This window comes from Microcaecilia unicolor, chromosome 2 (assembly GCF_901765095.1).
Source record: "Microcaecilia unicolor chromosome 2, aMicUni1.1, whole genome shotgun sequence".
Taxonomy (NCBI): domain Eukaryota; kingdom Metazoa; phylum Chordata; class Amphibia; order Gymnophiona; family Siphonopidae; genus Microcaecilia; species Microcaecilia unicolor.
In genome coordinates, this window is record NC_044032.1 from 630,987,383 (window position 1) to 631,002,236 (window position 14,854).

Here is a 14,854-nt window from a genome sequence, read left to right on the forward strand (position 1 = left end):
CTGAAAATGGCAGATACAAATCAGTTAGGTATACACACAAAGTAGCACATATGAGGTTTAACTTGTTGGGCAGACTGGATGGACCATACAGGTCCTTCTCTGCCATCATCAACTATGTTACTATGAGTTGTACATGTGTGTAATGTGAATGAATGTTTATCTGTTTAGCTCAGCAGTTCCCAAACTGCGCCGTGGCACCCAGGTGCGCTGCAGCAAACTCTCAGGGGTGCTGTGGCAAATCCCGACCTCCCTCCCGCTGCCAACTAAACCGCTACTGCTCCCCCCCCCCCCCCAATCCAACATATTTCTCCTCTCTGTCCCCAGTCCCAAACACACACCCATCCATGCCGCTGCTGCTTCTGTAGATCAGCAGCGGCAAAACAAGCTTCAGCCATGTGGCACCAGACTGTCTTCATACACGCAGCTGACGATCCTGCCCCCTTGAACATCACTTCCTGTTCTGGTGCACAGCTGGCAGCCGCGTGTATGGAGAGTCTTGCGTGGCTGCAGCTTGTTTTCCTGTCGCCGCTGCTGATCATCTAGAAAAGCGGCAGCAGCAGGGATGGGTGGGTGGGGGGGGGGAGAATCGGAGAGGGGGCTTAGGCTGGATGGAAGACGGAGCATGAGGGAGGGCAGAGGCTGCATGAAAGTGGGGAAGAGGGAGGGTAGATGCTGGATGAAAGTGGTGTGAGGGAGAGATGGAAGGTACTTGTGACCTGGCTTGGCCACTATTTGGGAAAACAGGATACTGGGTAGATGGGCCATTGGTCTGACCCAGTATGGCTACTCTTCTAAGGGAGAGAGGAGGAGGGTAGATGCTGGATGAAAGTGTTGAAAGAGGGAGGGCATGTATGGGAATGCAGGTGTTGGTGGCTGAGCAAGCAGCATGGAGCTTGGTCCTTGAGCAGTGGACCTCTTCAGCTTGTGGGGTTTGGGCATCCTCATCAGCAACGGTAGGATTCAATGCTATGGGGGGTGGGGCAGGAGTGGAGACGTAAGAAGAAATGTGTAGCCTAGAGCCGCCGTGACGTGGTTTAGCTATTTATCTGTGGGGATGTTAGAGGACTGGAGGGGATTTGGAGGAATTGGGGTTGTTGATAGTATGTGTCTGTCTATGGGCATGTAGGCTTCCCTTTTCCTTCTTCATAAGTACATAAGTATTGCCACACTGGGACAGAGCAAAGGCCCATCAGGCCCAGTATCCTGTTTCCAACAGTAGCCAATCCAGGTCACAAATATCTGGCAAGATCCCAGAAAAGCTCAATACATTTTATGATGCTTATCCCAGAAATAAGCAGTGGATTTTCCCAAGTCAAATTAATAATGATCTATGGACTTTTTCCTTTAGGAAGCCATCAAGACCCTTTTTAAACCCTGCTAAGCTAACCGCCTTTACCACATTCTCTGGCAACGAATTCCAGACTTTAATTACACGTTGAGTGAAGAAAACGTTTCTCTGATTTGTATTAAATTTACTACTTTGTAGCTTCATCGCATGCCTCCTAGTCCTAGTATTTTTGGAAAGAGTAAACAAACGATTCACGGGAGCAAGAGAGGACAGACCATGGGAGCAGGCACAAAGGAAGGCAAACACAGAAGGGTAAAGGGGTGGGCGGAAGTGGCAGTGCTAGTGGAGGGGGGGTGGCGGCTTGCGGAGGTCCAGTTCTGCCCCGGTACCGGCTAGGTCTCTCGGCAGCCCAGCAGAGGTGCTTATATTCCATTACGAACTTTGTGGACTTTTGTCTTTTTGAATGTGGACTATGGTACAAGGGAGCTGAATGTGTGAAGAGGGAGTGTGTCCTGGGGCTGGGGTGAGGGTAGGTGTGACACTGTCTCTTTTGTATGCATGTGGGGATGAGATCTCCTGCCTTAAGAAGTTTATCTTCCAAATGATGTGACAGAGGTAGATGGAACTGTGTGTGTGTTCTGCTTTGGGGAAGAGAGCAGGAAATAAGTAAAGCATTCTATTACATCTGTTTAAGTTGTTTTAATTAAATTTATTGCCTGTCTTCTTTTTTTGTAAAACAGCTCGAGGTGAGGAACAGAATAGATTACAGTATTAAACAAGAAGAATAATGCTTCCTTTCCCCCTCCCTTTTTCTTCCCAGATAATGAGCGTGCCGGGAGTTTTAGCTTTATTTTCATCTCAGAAAAAGAACCCAGTTCTGGTAAGTCAGATTTTTTTTTAAATGTATATTTGATTTTTAATATGACATATTTTTCCCTAGGATGCTGTTTTGGAAAATTGAGTTAAAACAAAACCCACTGGCCTAGAGGCCAACTGAGTTAGCTTTCTGTGCTGAAAGTGGCCTGAAATCTGTGTTTGGCCTTATTTTGGTTTCAGCCAAAAATCCTTGTTTATTGTTGGCTGGAAACAAAACTGTGTTCAACACTCCTCCTGAACCCACCCTCCCGGCAGCAGCCCCCTCCAAGGCCCACCGTTTCATTGGTGGATAGTGGGTGCAGGAGCATCTCAGCTCGCTCCTGTTCACACCACAAGACTGATGCTGGAGGTCCTGGAAGCCATTTTGACCTGGCTGTGTACAGGAGCGAATGGGGACACTCCTGCGCTCACTAACCACCATCGACAAGGTAGGCCTAGGATGGGGGCTACTGCTTGGGGGGGGGGGGGGGGGCTCTGGGAGGGAGCTGCCACTGGTGGGTGGGTCCAGGATGGGACTCTTTTGTCGCGGGGGGGGGGGGGGGGGGGGGGGCGGCAAATTAAACCCTTTTTTAGCTTCGGTTTCTTCCAAAACTGAATCGGTGACCAAAATTGGCCGCTCTGTTTTGGCAGAAACTGAAGATCTGTTTTTGGTCTGGCTCTGCCCTGACCCTTAATTTTCTCTGTATAATATGTAAGTCATTTGTAAGTACCAGGGGCGTATCTGCGTGGGGCCTCAGGGGCCTGGGCCCCCGCAGATTTTGCCCTGGACCCCCCTACCGCCATCAACCCTCCCCCGCTGCCGTTCTTACTTTTGCTGGCGGGGGACCCCAACCCCCGCCAGCCGAGGTCTGCTTCCACCTGCCGCTGCCGCAAAAACTTCTTCTTCAGCCGGCGGGGGACCCCAAACCCCCGCCAGCCGCCCCGCGGTGTTTAAAATTCATCTTCGGCCTCCGTGGCCGTGCTGCTGTGATAGGCGCTGTTGAAATCCACTTCGGAGTCTGACGTCGTTGTACGTGCTGCGACGTCAGACTCCGAAGTGGATTTCAACAGCGTCTATCACAGCAGCACGGCCACGGAGGCCGAAGATGAATTTTAAACACCGCGGGGCGGCTGGCGGGGGTTTGGGGTCCCCCGCCGGCTGAAGAAGTTTTTATGGCAGCGGCAGGTGGAAGCAGACCTCGGCTGGCGGGGGTTGGGGTCCCCCGCCAGCAAAAGTAAGAACGGCAGCGGGGGAGGGTTGGCGGCGGGAGGGGGGTGGAGTCATTGGTGGCGGTGGGGGCTCGGCGGCGGCGGGGGGGGGGGGGCTAAAATGTGCCCCCTCCCTCTGGCTCTGGCCCCCCCTACCGCCGGAGTCCAGATACGCCCCTGGTAAGTACTATCAAATATGAGAGGGCATCATGGGTAAGCCAGTATAGAGCCACTGAGCAGTTACAGGAAGATTCTGTCTCTACAGATTTAGATCGAAACATGATTTTAGATCTGTGTGGATACAAAATTTGTTGATGCAATGTTTGGAAGGATTCCTGTTTGTTATCAAAGAAGCTAGAAAGCAGACAAGTTAAAAATCAGATTTGCTGATTATTGATATATTTTAACTGGAGGACTTGTAGATATACAGGCTTAAAAGTGGACCAATGATATTTATGGTGGTCAAAGGATGCAGCAGAAGGGAGGTTTCTGGGATAGCAGCAGGCAGTGTGTGGGAATCGCTGCGGTGGACCCGTTAAAGCGAGAGGGAGAGTTGTGGGTGGGAGAGGGAAGGAGAGATGCTGAATGGGGGATGGGGGGGGGGGGCAGAATTGTTCAACATGTGGGGGGGGGGGGGGGAAGAGGTGGGATACAAATGCAATGAATAAATAAAAATACTTCCTTAGGTTACTCCTAAGCCTATTCCCTCTTAACTTTGTCATATGCCCCCTCATTCCAGAGCTCTCCGTTTTTTGAAAAAGGCTCTCTTCCTATACATAAATGCCCTTGAGATATTTAAACGTCTCATGTCTCCCCTCTCCTTCCTCTCTTTCAGCGTATACATGTTGAGGTTCATAAGCCTGTCCCTATGAACCTAAACATGTATACGCTGGAAGAAAGGCGGGAGAGAGGAGACATGATAGAAAAGTGTGGTTGCACTGTAGACCTATAAAGGCATTATAATATTATTTCTTACTTTCTGTCCCTTTCCTAATAATTCCTAGCATTCTGTTAGCTTCTTTGGCTACCGCCACACACTGGGCATAAGATTTTAGTGTATTGTCCACGATGATACCTACATCTTTTTCTTGGGTGCCAACTCCTAGGGTGGAAACGAGGATCAAATAAATATGATTTGGATTATTCTTCCTAATGTGCATCACTTTACACTTGTCCACATTAAATCTCATCTGTCATTTCGATGCCCAGTCTTCCAACTTCCTAAGGTCTTCCTGCAATTTTTCACAACCGACACGCGTTTTAAGAACATTGAGTAGTTTTGCGTCATTACCTCACTTGTTGTCCTCATTTCTACATCATTAATGTTAACTAGCACTGATTCCCAGTAGAGATCCCTGGGGCACGGCACTATTCACCCTCCTCTACTGAAAGAATTGCCCATCTGGATCTAGTGTTCATCCAAATCTACTTTTGATGCAGTTTCTACGGACTCCTGACAGAGGCGCTGTCGCCGAAACACAGTCCGTGTCAAATCATTTTGAAGAGTTGTAATAAAGTCTCCAGCCCTTTTCTTTCACTCTGCTATGCTTTTGTTTGCTTTTGCTCCCTGCGGAGTGTGTTCTCTTGTTTTGTTACTGTTTTTCAGGAAGGGACTTTATCTTCACAAAAAAATGTTTCTATTTGTGGAAATTTGTTCTTGTGTTTCCTGGAGCTGACATGCTGGGCAGGCAGAAAACATTACTGGAAGCGCAGAGTCTTTCTTTGACTGCTTCTGTTCTTTTTGTATCCCATTTTTTGGAGTTTTTGTTCTCTCATTTGTGTTATATTTTATTTTGTAAACCACTTTGCTGGTAGTCTTGAAAGGCAGTATAATAAGTCCATTCCTTCAGCTTTGTGCCATTGTGCAGCCACTGCTTCTGTAGGATCAGCTGATCCAGTCTTGACTTTACTGTGTTGCACGTATGGAGATACAGATCCTTTTAAGAAAATCAACGGACTGGATGGGTGTCCCTGTCCTTTGGTCTTCTGTATAAGTAAAGCAAAAGTGTAGTTTCCCTTTAATTTTTTTTTGGGTGGGGGAGGGACAAGGTAGAGAAGTCATTCACTGTAGGGAGGGGGGTGACCAATTCAGCATTACTCCTGCAACATTTGAGAGGGCACGCCTTTTCGCCCCCACCCCCACCTACTTCAAGCTATGCCTATGAATTAAAGTTGTTGTTGTTTTGTTTTTTTTAACTATTCAATTGTGTTCAGCATTGAAGTATTTGGGTGTAAAATGTCTTTCCGTTCTTTCCTCTGCAGGTGAACAGTCTGATTGTCGCCTCTGTATTTTCCTGTTTCACTACAACGATTATAATAATCTATGCCTGTCTGACATTACGCTATGGGGAGGATGATGATGAGGTTTTCAGTCATACACAAGTTCACATTATTCATATGGTAAGAATTCTCTCTGTCTTGTATAATGCACACTTCTGTCATCTCTGCTCTGTAAATAGAGGGGGAAGGGGCTGCTTAACAAGTGCACTGCTAAATTGCACAATCAGGCCCAGATGCACTAAACTTTAACGACCCTTTAACGAAGAAATTTTCAACCGTAGCGTGCATTAAAGGCCATTTTCCGACGACGCTAGCAGCTAACGAAAACTGAATGCAAACGAGTAACTACCATTGCAGTGTGGACAATTCGGGATGCACTAACCATACCGACGATTGCAGCGAATCGTTTACCGCGATATATTTAACGTGAGGTCAGAGCTGTCGTTAAGGCCTGAGCTGTCATACAGACACGCCTGCTCCCCTCTTCCCCCTGCATTAAATAGACAAAAAAAAAAAACAACCCAACACAAACATGTGGCTCCCCGCTTCCCCCTGCAACTCTGGCATCCTCAAATCAATAATGGAGAAGAGAGGGCATACGAGCATTTGATCAGATAAAAGAAAACCTAAACAAAACACCATGACAGCTTAAAGCATGGCTGGCTACTGTTCTCGCCCTGTGGCAATCAGGCAAGGCAAGCGCCCCACTCACCGGAGTGTGGGCAGGATTTCTTCAGGTCCCCTCGAGTCTCTGGAGAGTCGTCTTTTAGGAGGTGGCTCCCTGACTCATGTGCTCAGCGTTTGCTCGCGTAGAGAGAAAAACCGGCTCTTTATTTTATTTTTATTTTTTAGAAAAATGTGATTCCTCCCTCTTCAGGGGGCAAGCATAAGCCCCGGCTATGACCTCTCCACTCTCTTTACACCATTCTTTAGACGGTGACAGCTGATGCTATAAATATAAGCTCCCGGGGGGGGGGGGGGGGGGGGCAGGCACTGAGGGAGGCGCTCGCCTTCTGCCACCAGGGCCGGGCTCAGGCGTCCAGCCGAAACAAAGAAAAACTTGTGTGTGTGTGTGTGTGTGTGTGTGGGGGGGGGGGTGACCAAAAGTCAGAGCTGAATCTCCAGCTAAAAGCAAGAGAGCCACAAGCTCCAGAGACGACCAATAGACTCTTCCTGCCAAGCTTTTCACTTTTAAGGTGGAGGGAGACAGCGACTCCGACGTGGGAAGGGTTTTTTTTCTTAAGGTGGACCGTCATCAAGCTTTTACTCATAGTTTTGTAGCGTGGTCCTATCAAGGTTTTACCTTTAGCCAGTCTAGGCAAGTGCTTTGTTTTGCTCTCTGAGATTTACATGTTGAGTAAAATGGACTTCAGGACGTCTCTCCTTTCCTGACCTGGGCCCGCCGCCGTCTGATGTAAGTAACTACGTAGGTTACTTACATCAGATGAGGGCAGGCCCAGGTCAGGAAAGGAGAGACGTCCTGAAGACTCTGGGGCGATCAGATGTTCTTGTTGCCCGTGCGGGGCCTTCACATGGAGGTGAGAGGCGCTGCGCGGGCCCGGTAAAGCGGAGGGGCGGAGCTGCGTTGACAACCTCAGGGGGGGGCGGAGGATGGCGGGAGGCGGAGCTGTGGGAGAAAGGAAGGGAGGGGGGCCAGGGCTGCTAGACCATGGGGGGGGGGGAGGGGCAAGGCCATCCATACAGGACGCTCCTGACGAGCGCCTTTGCCCCCTCCCGATCCTGTTTTGATTTTTGTTTTGATTTACTATTTAATGCAGGGGGAAGCGGAGAGCCACATGTTTGTGTAGGTTTTTTTTTGTTGTTGTTGTTTTGACGTTTGTGGCATGCACAGAGCAGCCAGCATAACGCTTGGCTGCTCTGCGCATGCTTTAGGGGCCGATTACCGATGGGGATTACACTAGTTTAATGCATTGTACTTTACAATACCGTACTGAACATGTGACTTTTTTTTTTTTTTTTTTTTTGGTGCATTCTTCGTTTTTTCAAATTTGTTAGGGACTTTTACGTTTTAGATTTTTTTACGTTTGGTTGATGCATCTGGGCCTCAGTGCTTTGTTCATAACACCTCGTGGAATGTGAAATTATGTCCATGCAAAATCTGTGCAAGGGTCACAAAACCCATTACATGCAGAAAAACTACAAAATCAGGGGAAAGCAGAAGTGGGCAGCTAAGCCCAGCTGGCTGCCAGTGTGACCTGAAGTAGCACCGTGTTCCTATCCTCTTCTGCATCCTGGAGTTGTGCTTTGAACCATACAGCAGCAGAGTTTAAGCTGCAAATCTGATCCAGGTGAGTAAAGTGGAACACTTAACTGAAGGTAGTGGCAAAGCTGCCTCTCCTCCTCCTCCTCATTGGAACGGAGGGGAACATTTTGTTGGAGACCATGGAATGAGATGGGGGATGAATGGTTGTGAAGAAAGTCCATCCCTGCACCAGTCACTTATAGTTCTTACCTAATTAATTTCCTAATTAATTATTTTTTCTCAAGAAATGAGGGCAGAACTCAGCTTTATGAAGTAAACAATATTACATACAGAAATGTTTTTATTTGCTGCAGAATCTACCTTGGGCTACCTTAGAACATTGGGAATCAATCCTGTATAGTTGGAGGTATACATCTTAGGGGAGAGCTTTTCCTGAAATTTCAGCACAGGATTTTTGAGTTCTGTGCTTCTGAAACAGGCCCTCGGCTAGTAAATCAGGAGACAAGAGGCAAATGATTCCAAAAGCAGGACACCTTTATTGCTAGCAATGGACAGTACTGAGTTTAGTCTCAGGACACTGCCTCCTGAGCGTCATCTGACATTCGGTCTTATACAAATTAATGATGCGCATAAAACACATCACACGTCACACATACACATGCGCAGTACATGCACATACGCAATACATTAGTAGTTCTGTAGTTCTCACAGAGAAAAGATACGTCAGTTTCATAGCTTTCATAGAAATTGTTACTTTGCAAGAAAATGTAACTTATTGCAGTGTCTCAGCACCTTCACACAATACAGCCTCTATGCGTACATCACGAGACCGCATTGGCAGAAATTGCTGACCACGAAAACTTATCTGGATACTGGTTAACGAATAAGTACTGCTAGTAAAAAGGTAAACCACTCCAACCTACGCACATTTAGTATGCTCATTATAAAACTGAGGTATTGGCATAAGGCAAAAGTGCAAATATGAATACAAAGTTCAGATAGAAAATCCCATTAGTGCAATAGTGACAAATGCAGAAGTCCAAAGTCCAATAATTGTCACTTGGAACATGCCACAAACAGGGTAAAAGTTCATAGGTAATCTTGGCAGTCCAGTAGTTGCTACATTCCAGTTGTCCACTCCTACACTTTGACATGTATAAGATGGATTTCAGATAATTCTGCTGGAAGTGATCAGAATTCTCCATTTCTTGTCATGTCTTTTGCATGAAAATCTTGACAGCATTTATATAAGAAATTGGGATTTATTGCTGCTTTATATGCTCCATCTTTAAGCATTCAAACAATATTCTTCTCTCAGTGTAACTAGGGAGAGGGTACCTCTACTTCAGAAAGCATGTGATCCGGGAAATTATAGACCGGTGAGTCTGACGTCGGTGCCGGGCAAGATGGTGGAGGCTATTATTAAGAATAAAATTGCAGAGCATATACAAAAACATGGACTGATGAGACAAAGTCAGCACGGATTTAGTGAAGGGAAGTCTTGCCTCACCAATCTAATGCATTTTTTTGAGGGGGTAAGCAAACATGTGGACAATGGGGAGCCGGTTGATATTGTATATCTGGATTTTCAGAAGGCGTTTGACAAAGTGCCGCACGAAAGACTCCTGAAGAAATTGCAGAGTCATGGAATCGGAGGTAGGGTATTATTATGGATTAAGAACTGGTTGAAAGATAGGAAGCAGAGAGTAGGATTGCGTGGCCAGTATTCTCAGTGGAGGAGGGTAGTTAGTGGGGTCCCGCAGGGGTCTGTGCTGGGTCCGTTGCTTTTTAATGTATTTATAAATGACCTAGAGATGGGAATAACTAGTGAGGTAATTAAATTCGCCGATGACACAAATTATTCAGGGTCGTCAAGTCGCAGGAGGAATGTGAACGATTACAGGAGGACCTTGCGAGACTGGGAGAATGGGCGTGCAAGTGGCAGATGAAGTTCAATGTTGACAAGTGCAAAGTGATGCATGTGGGTAAGAGGAACCCGAATTATAGCTACGTCTTGCAAGGTTCCGCGTTAGGAGTTACGGATCAAGAAAGGGATCTGGGTGTCGTCGTCGATGATACGCTGAAACCTTCTGCTCAGTGTGCTGCTGCGGCTAGGAAAGCGAATAGAATGTTGGGTGTTATTAAGAAGGGTATGGAGTCCAGGTGTGCGGATGTTATAATGCCGTTGTATCGCTCCATGGTGCGACCGCACCTGGAGTATTGTGTTCAGTACTGGTCTCCGTATCTCAAAAAAGATATAGTAGAATTGGAAAAGGTACAGCGAAGGGCGACGAAAATGATAGTGGGGATGGGACGACTTTCCTATGAAGAGAGGCTGAGAAGGCTAGGGCTTTTCAGCTTGGAGAAGAGACGGCTGAGGGGAGATATGATAGAAGTGTATAAAATAATGAGTGGAATGGATCGGGTGGATGTGAAGCGACTGTTCACGCTATCCAAAAATACTAGGACTAGAGGGCATGAGTTGAAGCTACAGTGTGGTAAATTTAAAACGAATCGGAGAAAATTTTTCTTCACCCAACGTGTAATTAGACTCTGGAATTCATTGCCGGAGAACGTGGTACGGGCGGTTAGCTTGACGGAGTTTAAAAAGGGGTTAGATAGATTCCTAAAGGACAAGTCCATAGACCGCTATTAAATGGACTGGAAAAATTCCTCATTTTTAGGTATAACTTGTCTGGAATGTTTTTACGTTTGGGGAGCGTGCCAGGTGCCCTTGACCTGGATTGGCCACTGTCGGTGACAGGATGCTGGGCTAGATGGACCTTTGGTCTTTCCCAGTATGGCACTACTTATGTACTTATGAAAGCCTGGCTCTTCTCCCAAGCCTTTTAATACATAAGTTGACTGACTCTACACTCATTGTGCACCTGGACTAGCTTGCTACACGTGCTGTAACTTAGATCAGTTCCTTATCTCTTGCTTAACTATACAAAGAACTTGCCTTGAGTTTAGCTAACCTATCCCAACTGACTCTGTACCATGTATTTTGTTCCCATCGTATATCTGCCCTTGGTCCCTCAGCTATATGGTAAGCTGTATTGTAGAAACTCTTTAGCATCATATCTTGTTAGTTGAATGCTCTAATGAATGCTTATTAGGTGTAGCATTAGTATTATGCTAACATTGTATTATATCTCTGGTATTTGAATTCCAGTGCTGTTATATCTCTATATATGTTCAATACTGTTTTCAGGTTTATCTAATTTATTGTATTTATGTTTGTTGGTTATTTTACTGTTATGGCAACGGATTCCAGAGTTTAATTACACGTTGAGTGAAGAAATATTTTCTCCGATTTGTTTTAAATTTACTACTTTGTAGCTTCATTGCATGCCCCCTAGTCCTAATATTTTTGGAAACAGTAAACAAGCGATTCATGTCTACCCATTCCAATTCACTCATTTTTTTTATAGGCCTCTATCATATCTCCCCTCAGCCATCTTTCTTTTTTTTTTTTTTTTTTTTTTTAAAGCTGAAGAGCCCTAGCCTCTGTAGACTTTCCTTATAAGGAAGTCGTCTCATCCCCCTTTATCATTTTTGTTGCTCTTCTCTGTACCTTTTCTAATTTCACTGATCTATTTTTTTTTTTTTTTTTTTTTGAGATACGGTGACTAGAATTGCACACAGTATTCGAAGTGCGGTCTGACATTCTATTTGCATTCTTAGCCTCCGCCGCACACTAAGCAGAGGGCTTCAACGCATCATCGATGACACCCAGATCCCCCTCCTGGTTGGTGACTCCCAATGTGGAATCTTGCGTCACATAGCCATAGTTCGGGTTCCTCTTCCCCACATGCATCACCCTGCTCACACCAAACGTCATCTGCCACCCGGATGCCCAGTCTCACAAGGTCCTCCTGCAATTCTTCACAATCCTTCTGCGATCCAATAATGTAATATAACCTTGTGCTGTAGGAGTGGCCTAGTGATTAGGGTGGTGGACTTGGGGAACTGAGTTCGATTCCCACTTCAGGCACAGACCGCTCCTTGTGACTCTGGGCAAGTCACTTAACCCTCCATTGCCCCATGTAAGCCGCATTGAGCCTGCCATGAGTGGGAAAGCGCAGGGTACAAATGTAACAAAAATAAAATACATAAACCGAACCACCCCACCAGTTACTCCCATCTCCAGATCATTGATAAATATGTTAAAGTAGCGGCCCCAGCACAGATGCCCTCTTTCTCTCTCCCCCCCCCCACCCCCGAGATGCAGCATCTCTCTCCCTTCTTTCCTTATCACCATTAATCTTACTGTGCATTGCTGGCACCCCCAGCAGTAGCAGGCTTCCTCAACCAATCCAGGGGCCTTCCTTCAGCCATATCCCACTCTCGAAGAAATAGGAAATTTGCTTCAGAAGCAACACTTAAGAACTGCAGTTGATCTACCCCTGCTCTAACCACTAGGTCACTCCATCTATGAAAGTGTGGTAAAGGCTTAGTATTTGTGCATGAAAGGAAGGCAGATGAATGGAAGAATCTGAGAAATACCAGTTCAGGTGTAATGCTGGTAGAGAGATTTGGAATCCAGTTCAGAACAGTGAGAAATGGAGAGACAAGAGAAATAAGTGATCAGGGCAGGATCCAGTGTTTTTGGAGTACGAAGAGGAGAAATGGCTTCCCTATGAGGAAAGGCTAAAGCGGCTAGGGCACTTCAGCTTAGAGAAAAGACGGCTGAGGGGGAGATATGATAGAGGTCTATAAAATAATGAGCGGAGTGGAACGGATAGACCTGAATTGCTTGTTTACGCTTTGCAAAAATGCTAGGACTGGTGGGGGTACACAATGAAGCTACAAAGTAGTAAATTTCAAACAAATCGGAGAAAGTATTTCTTCACTCAACGTGTAATTAAACTCTCTAGAATTCGTTGCCAGAGAATGTGGTAAAAGCAGTTAGGGTTTAAAAAAGGTTTGGATAGCTTCCTAAAAGGAAAGTCCATAGTCCATTATTAAGATGGACTTGGGGAAAATCCATTGCTTAATTTCTAGGATAAGCAGCATAAAATGTATTGTACTTTTTTTGGGATCTTGCCAGGTACTTGTAACCTGGATTGACAACTGTTGGAAACTGGATGCTGGGCTTGATAGACCTTCTGTCTATCCCAGTATGGCAAAGCTTATGTTCTTATGTCAAACAGATTCATAACTATGTTCTAGAGTTTAAGTGGTATCCTAGTACCAGGCCGGTGGAGAGAGAGAGAGAGAGCAATAACTGATGCAAAAGGAAGTTTTGGGAAGATTAGTTAATAAAATTCATAGCCCCATTAGTGAAATTCTTCTAGTAACTTCCTTTTCAACAAGTGATGAAACACGTGTGGAAGTATGGCCTATTGGTTATAGCAGTGGGCTAAGAGCGAGGCAAGCCCAGGGTTCAAATCTTGCTTCCGCAACTAGCGCTCCATGTGACGTGGGAAGTAGATTCCAGTGTCCTTCCTCCAGGTACTTAGATTGTAAACCCCTCTTGGAAAGGGGTTAATCAAACTATACCCGATAGTAAAGCACCTTGAGCTCAGAGTCGGAAATACAAACTGAATCCAAAACCTTTTCTAGCAAATGTTTCCCTGCACTGTTATGAACGACAATTGGAGTCTATATATTCTCCACCACCCTCCTTCAGCCGTTGTTACAAATATTAGTGAATAGTTTGTTTTGCATACTGTTTTCAAATACGGATTTGCTATATGCCAAGTTCTTAATATGACTACAAATGTAAAAATGTATACGTAAACTAAAAAGCCAATATATTTTGTCTTGCAGAAATATATACTAAATAAATTTGTTCAGGGAGCCAACATAGCGATGTTAATAGCCTCGGTCTGTAGCTTTGTTGTTGTATTGGCCATCACTTACATGGGATGCAGGAGTCTACCTCATTGCAGGTGCTTTGACAACGTCACTGGCATGGTACGTATACATTATAGTGTGCTTACTGGTTTGTGCCAGCCCTGAGTGATTAGGTTTGGCTTTAAGATGCTTGCTGTCTTTTTTTTTTTTTTTTTTTTTAAACCAGAGATAATTTGTAATGGCAGCATCCCTCTCATCCAGCCTTCTCTTAATTTGGAGTCTGAGATATAAAACACTACTTGCATAAATTTTTTTGAGACTGGGTAATACCGGACCACACGTTAATTACTTATTCATTAAAAAACTGCATTCATAAACGGAGAAGTATAGAAAATAAAGGCAGATAAAGACCTTATAGCCTATCCAGTGACGTTCCTAGGGTGGCTGACACCTGGGGCAGATTGCCGATGTGCCCCCCCCCCCCCCCCCCCCCCGTGCATTTTTACCTGTTTTTTTTGGGGGGGGGGGGAGGGGGTGCCGCGCGCCTGTTGGCTTTGCTCGTTCCATGCTCCCTCTGCCCCGGAACAGGAAGTAACCTGTTCCGGGGCAGAGGGAGCACAGATCGAGCGAAGCCGACAGGCGCGCGGCGTGCACCTGGGGCAGACCGCACCCATCGCCCCCCCCCCCCCTCTTGGTTTGCCAATGAGCCTATCCAGTCTGCCATCTATACCAACTACTAATCTTACTAATCTTTTCAATCCCTTTCCCTCCCTTATGCATGATTGTTCTGTACATTCTTGTATTCAGCTACAACCTTTCTCTCCACTGAGAAACTGTTCCATGCATCCACCACCCTTTCTGTATAGAAAAATTTCCTTAGACTCGTAACAGTCTGCTCTTTTCACCTTCATCCTATACCCCTAGCTCCAGAGCTGCTTCTCAATAGAGTAGCTCGCCTCCTGTGCATTTATGCCATAAGATAGAGGTATTTATATACCTCTATCTCCCCTCTCCCTCCTTTCTTCCTCATACTGAGATCTCATATGGTCTGAGATCTTTCCCCATATGCTTTGACAAAGATCACAGACCATTTTAGTAGCTGCCCTCTGGACAGACTCCATCCTGTTGTGCTCTCCAGAATTGTGCACTGTACTCATCAGAGGTTTATACAGAGGCTCCATCACCTCATTTTTCCT

The 14,854-nt window shown here is 45.8% G+C and overlaps 1 protein-coding gene across 4 annotated transcripts in view; it reads left to right on the forward strand.

Moving 5' to 3' along the window:
* LOC115461697 overlaps positions 1-14,854 on the forward strand; it is a 36,431-nt gene that overhangs the window by 17,628 nt on the left and 3,949 nt on the right. For all 4 annotated transcript variants that reach the window (XM_030191725.1, XM_030191724.1, XM_030191722.1 and 1 more), the window contains exons 3-5: positions 2,109-2,168; positions 5,615-5,752; positions 13,632-13,778. In XM_030191725.1, coding sequence (XP_030047585.1) covers positions 2,109-2,168; positions 5,615-5,752; positions 13,632-13,778 — 345 coding nt within the window. The remainder of the gene's footprint in view (positions 1-2,108; positions 2,169-5,614; positions 5,753-13,631; positions 13,779-14,854) is intronic.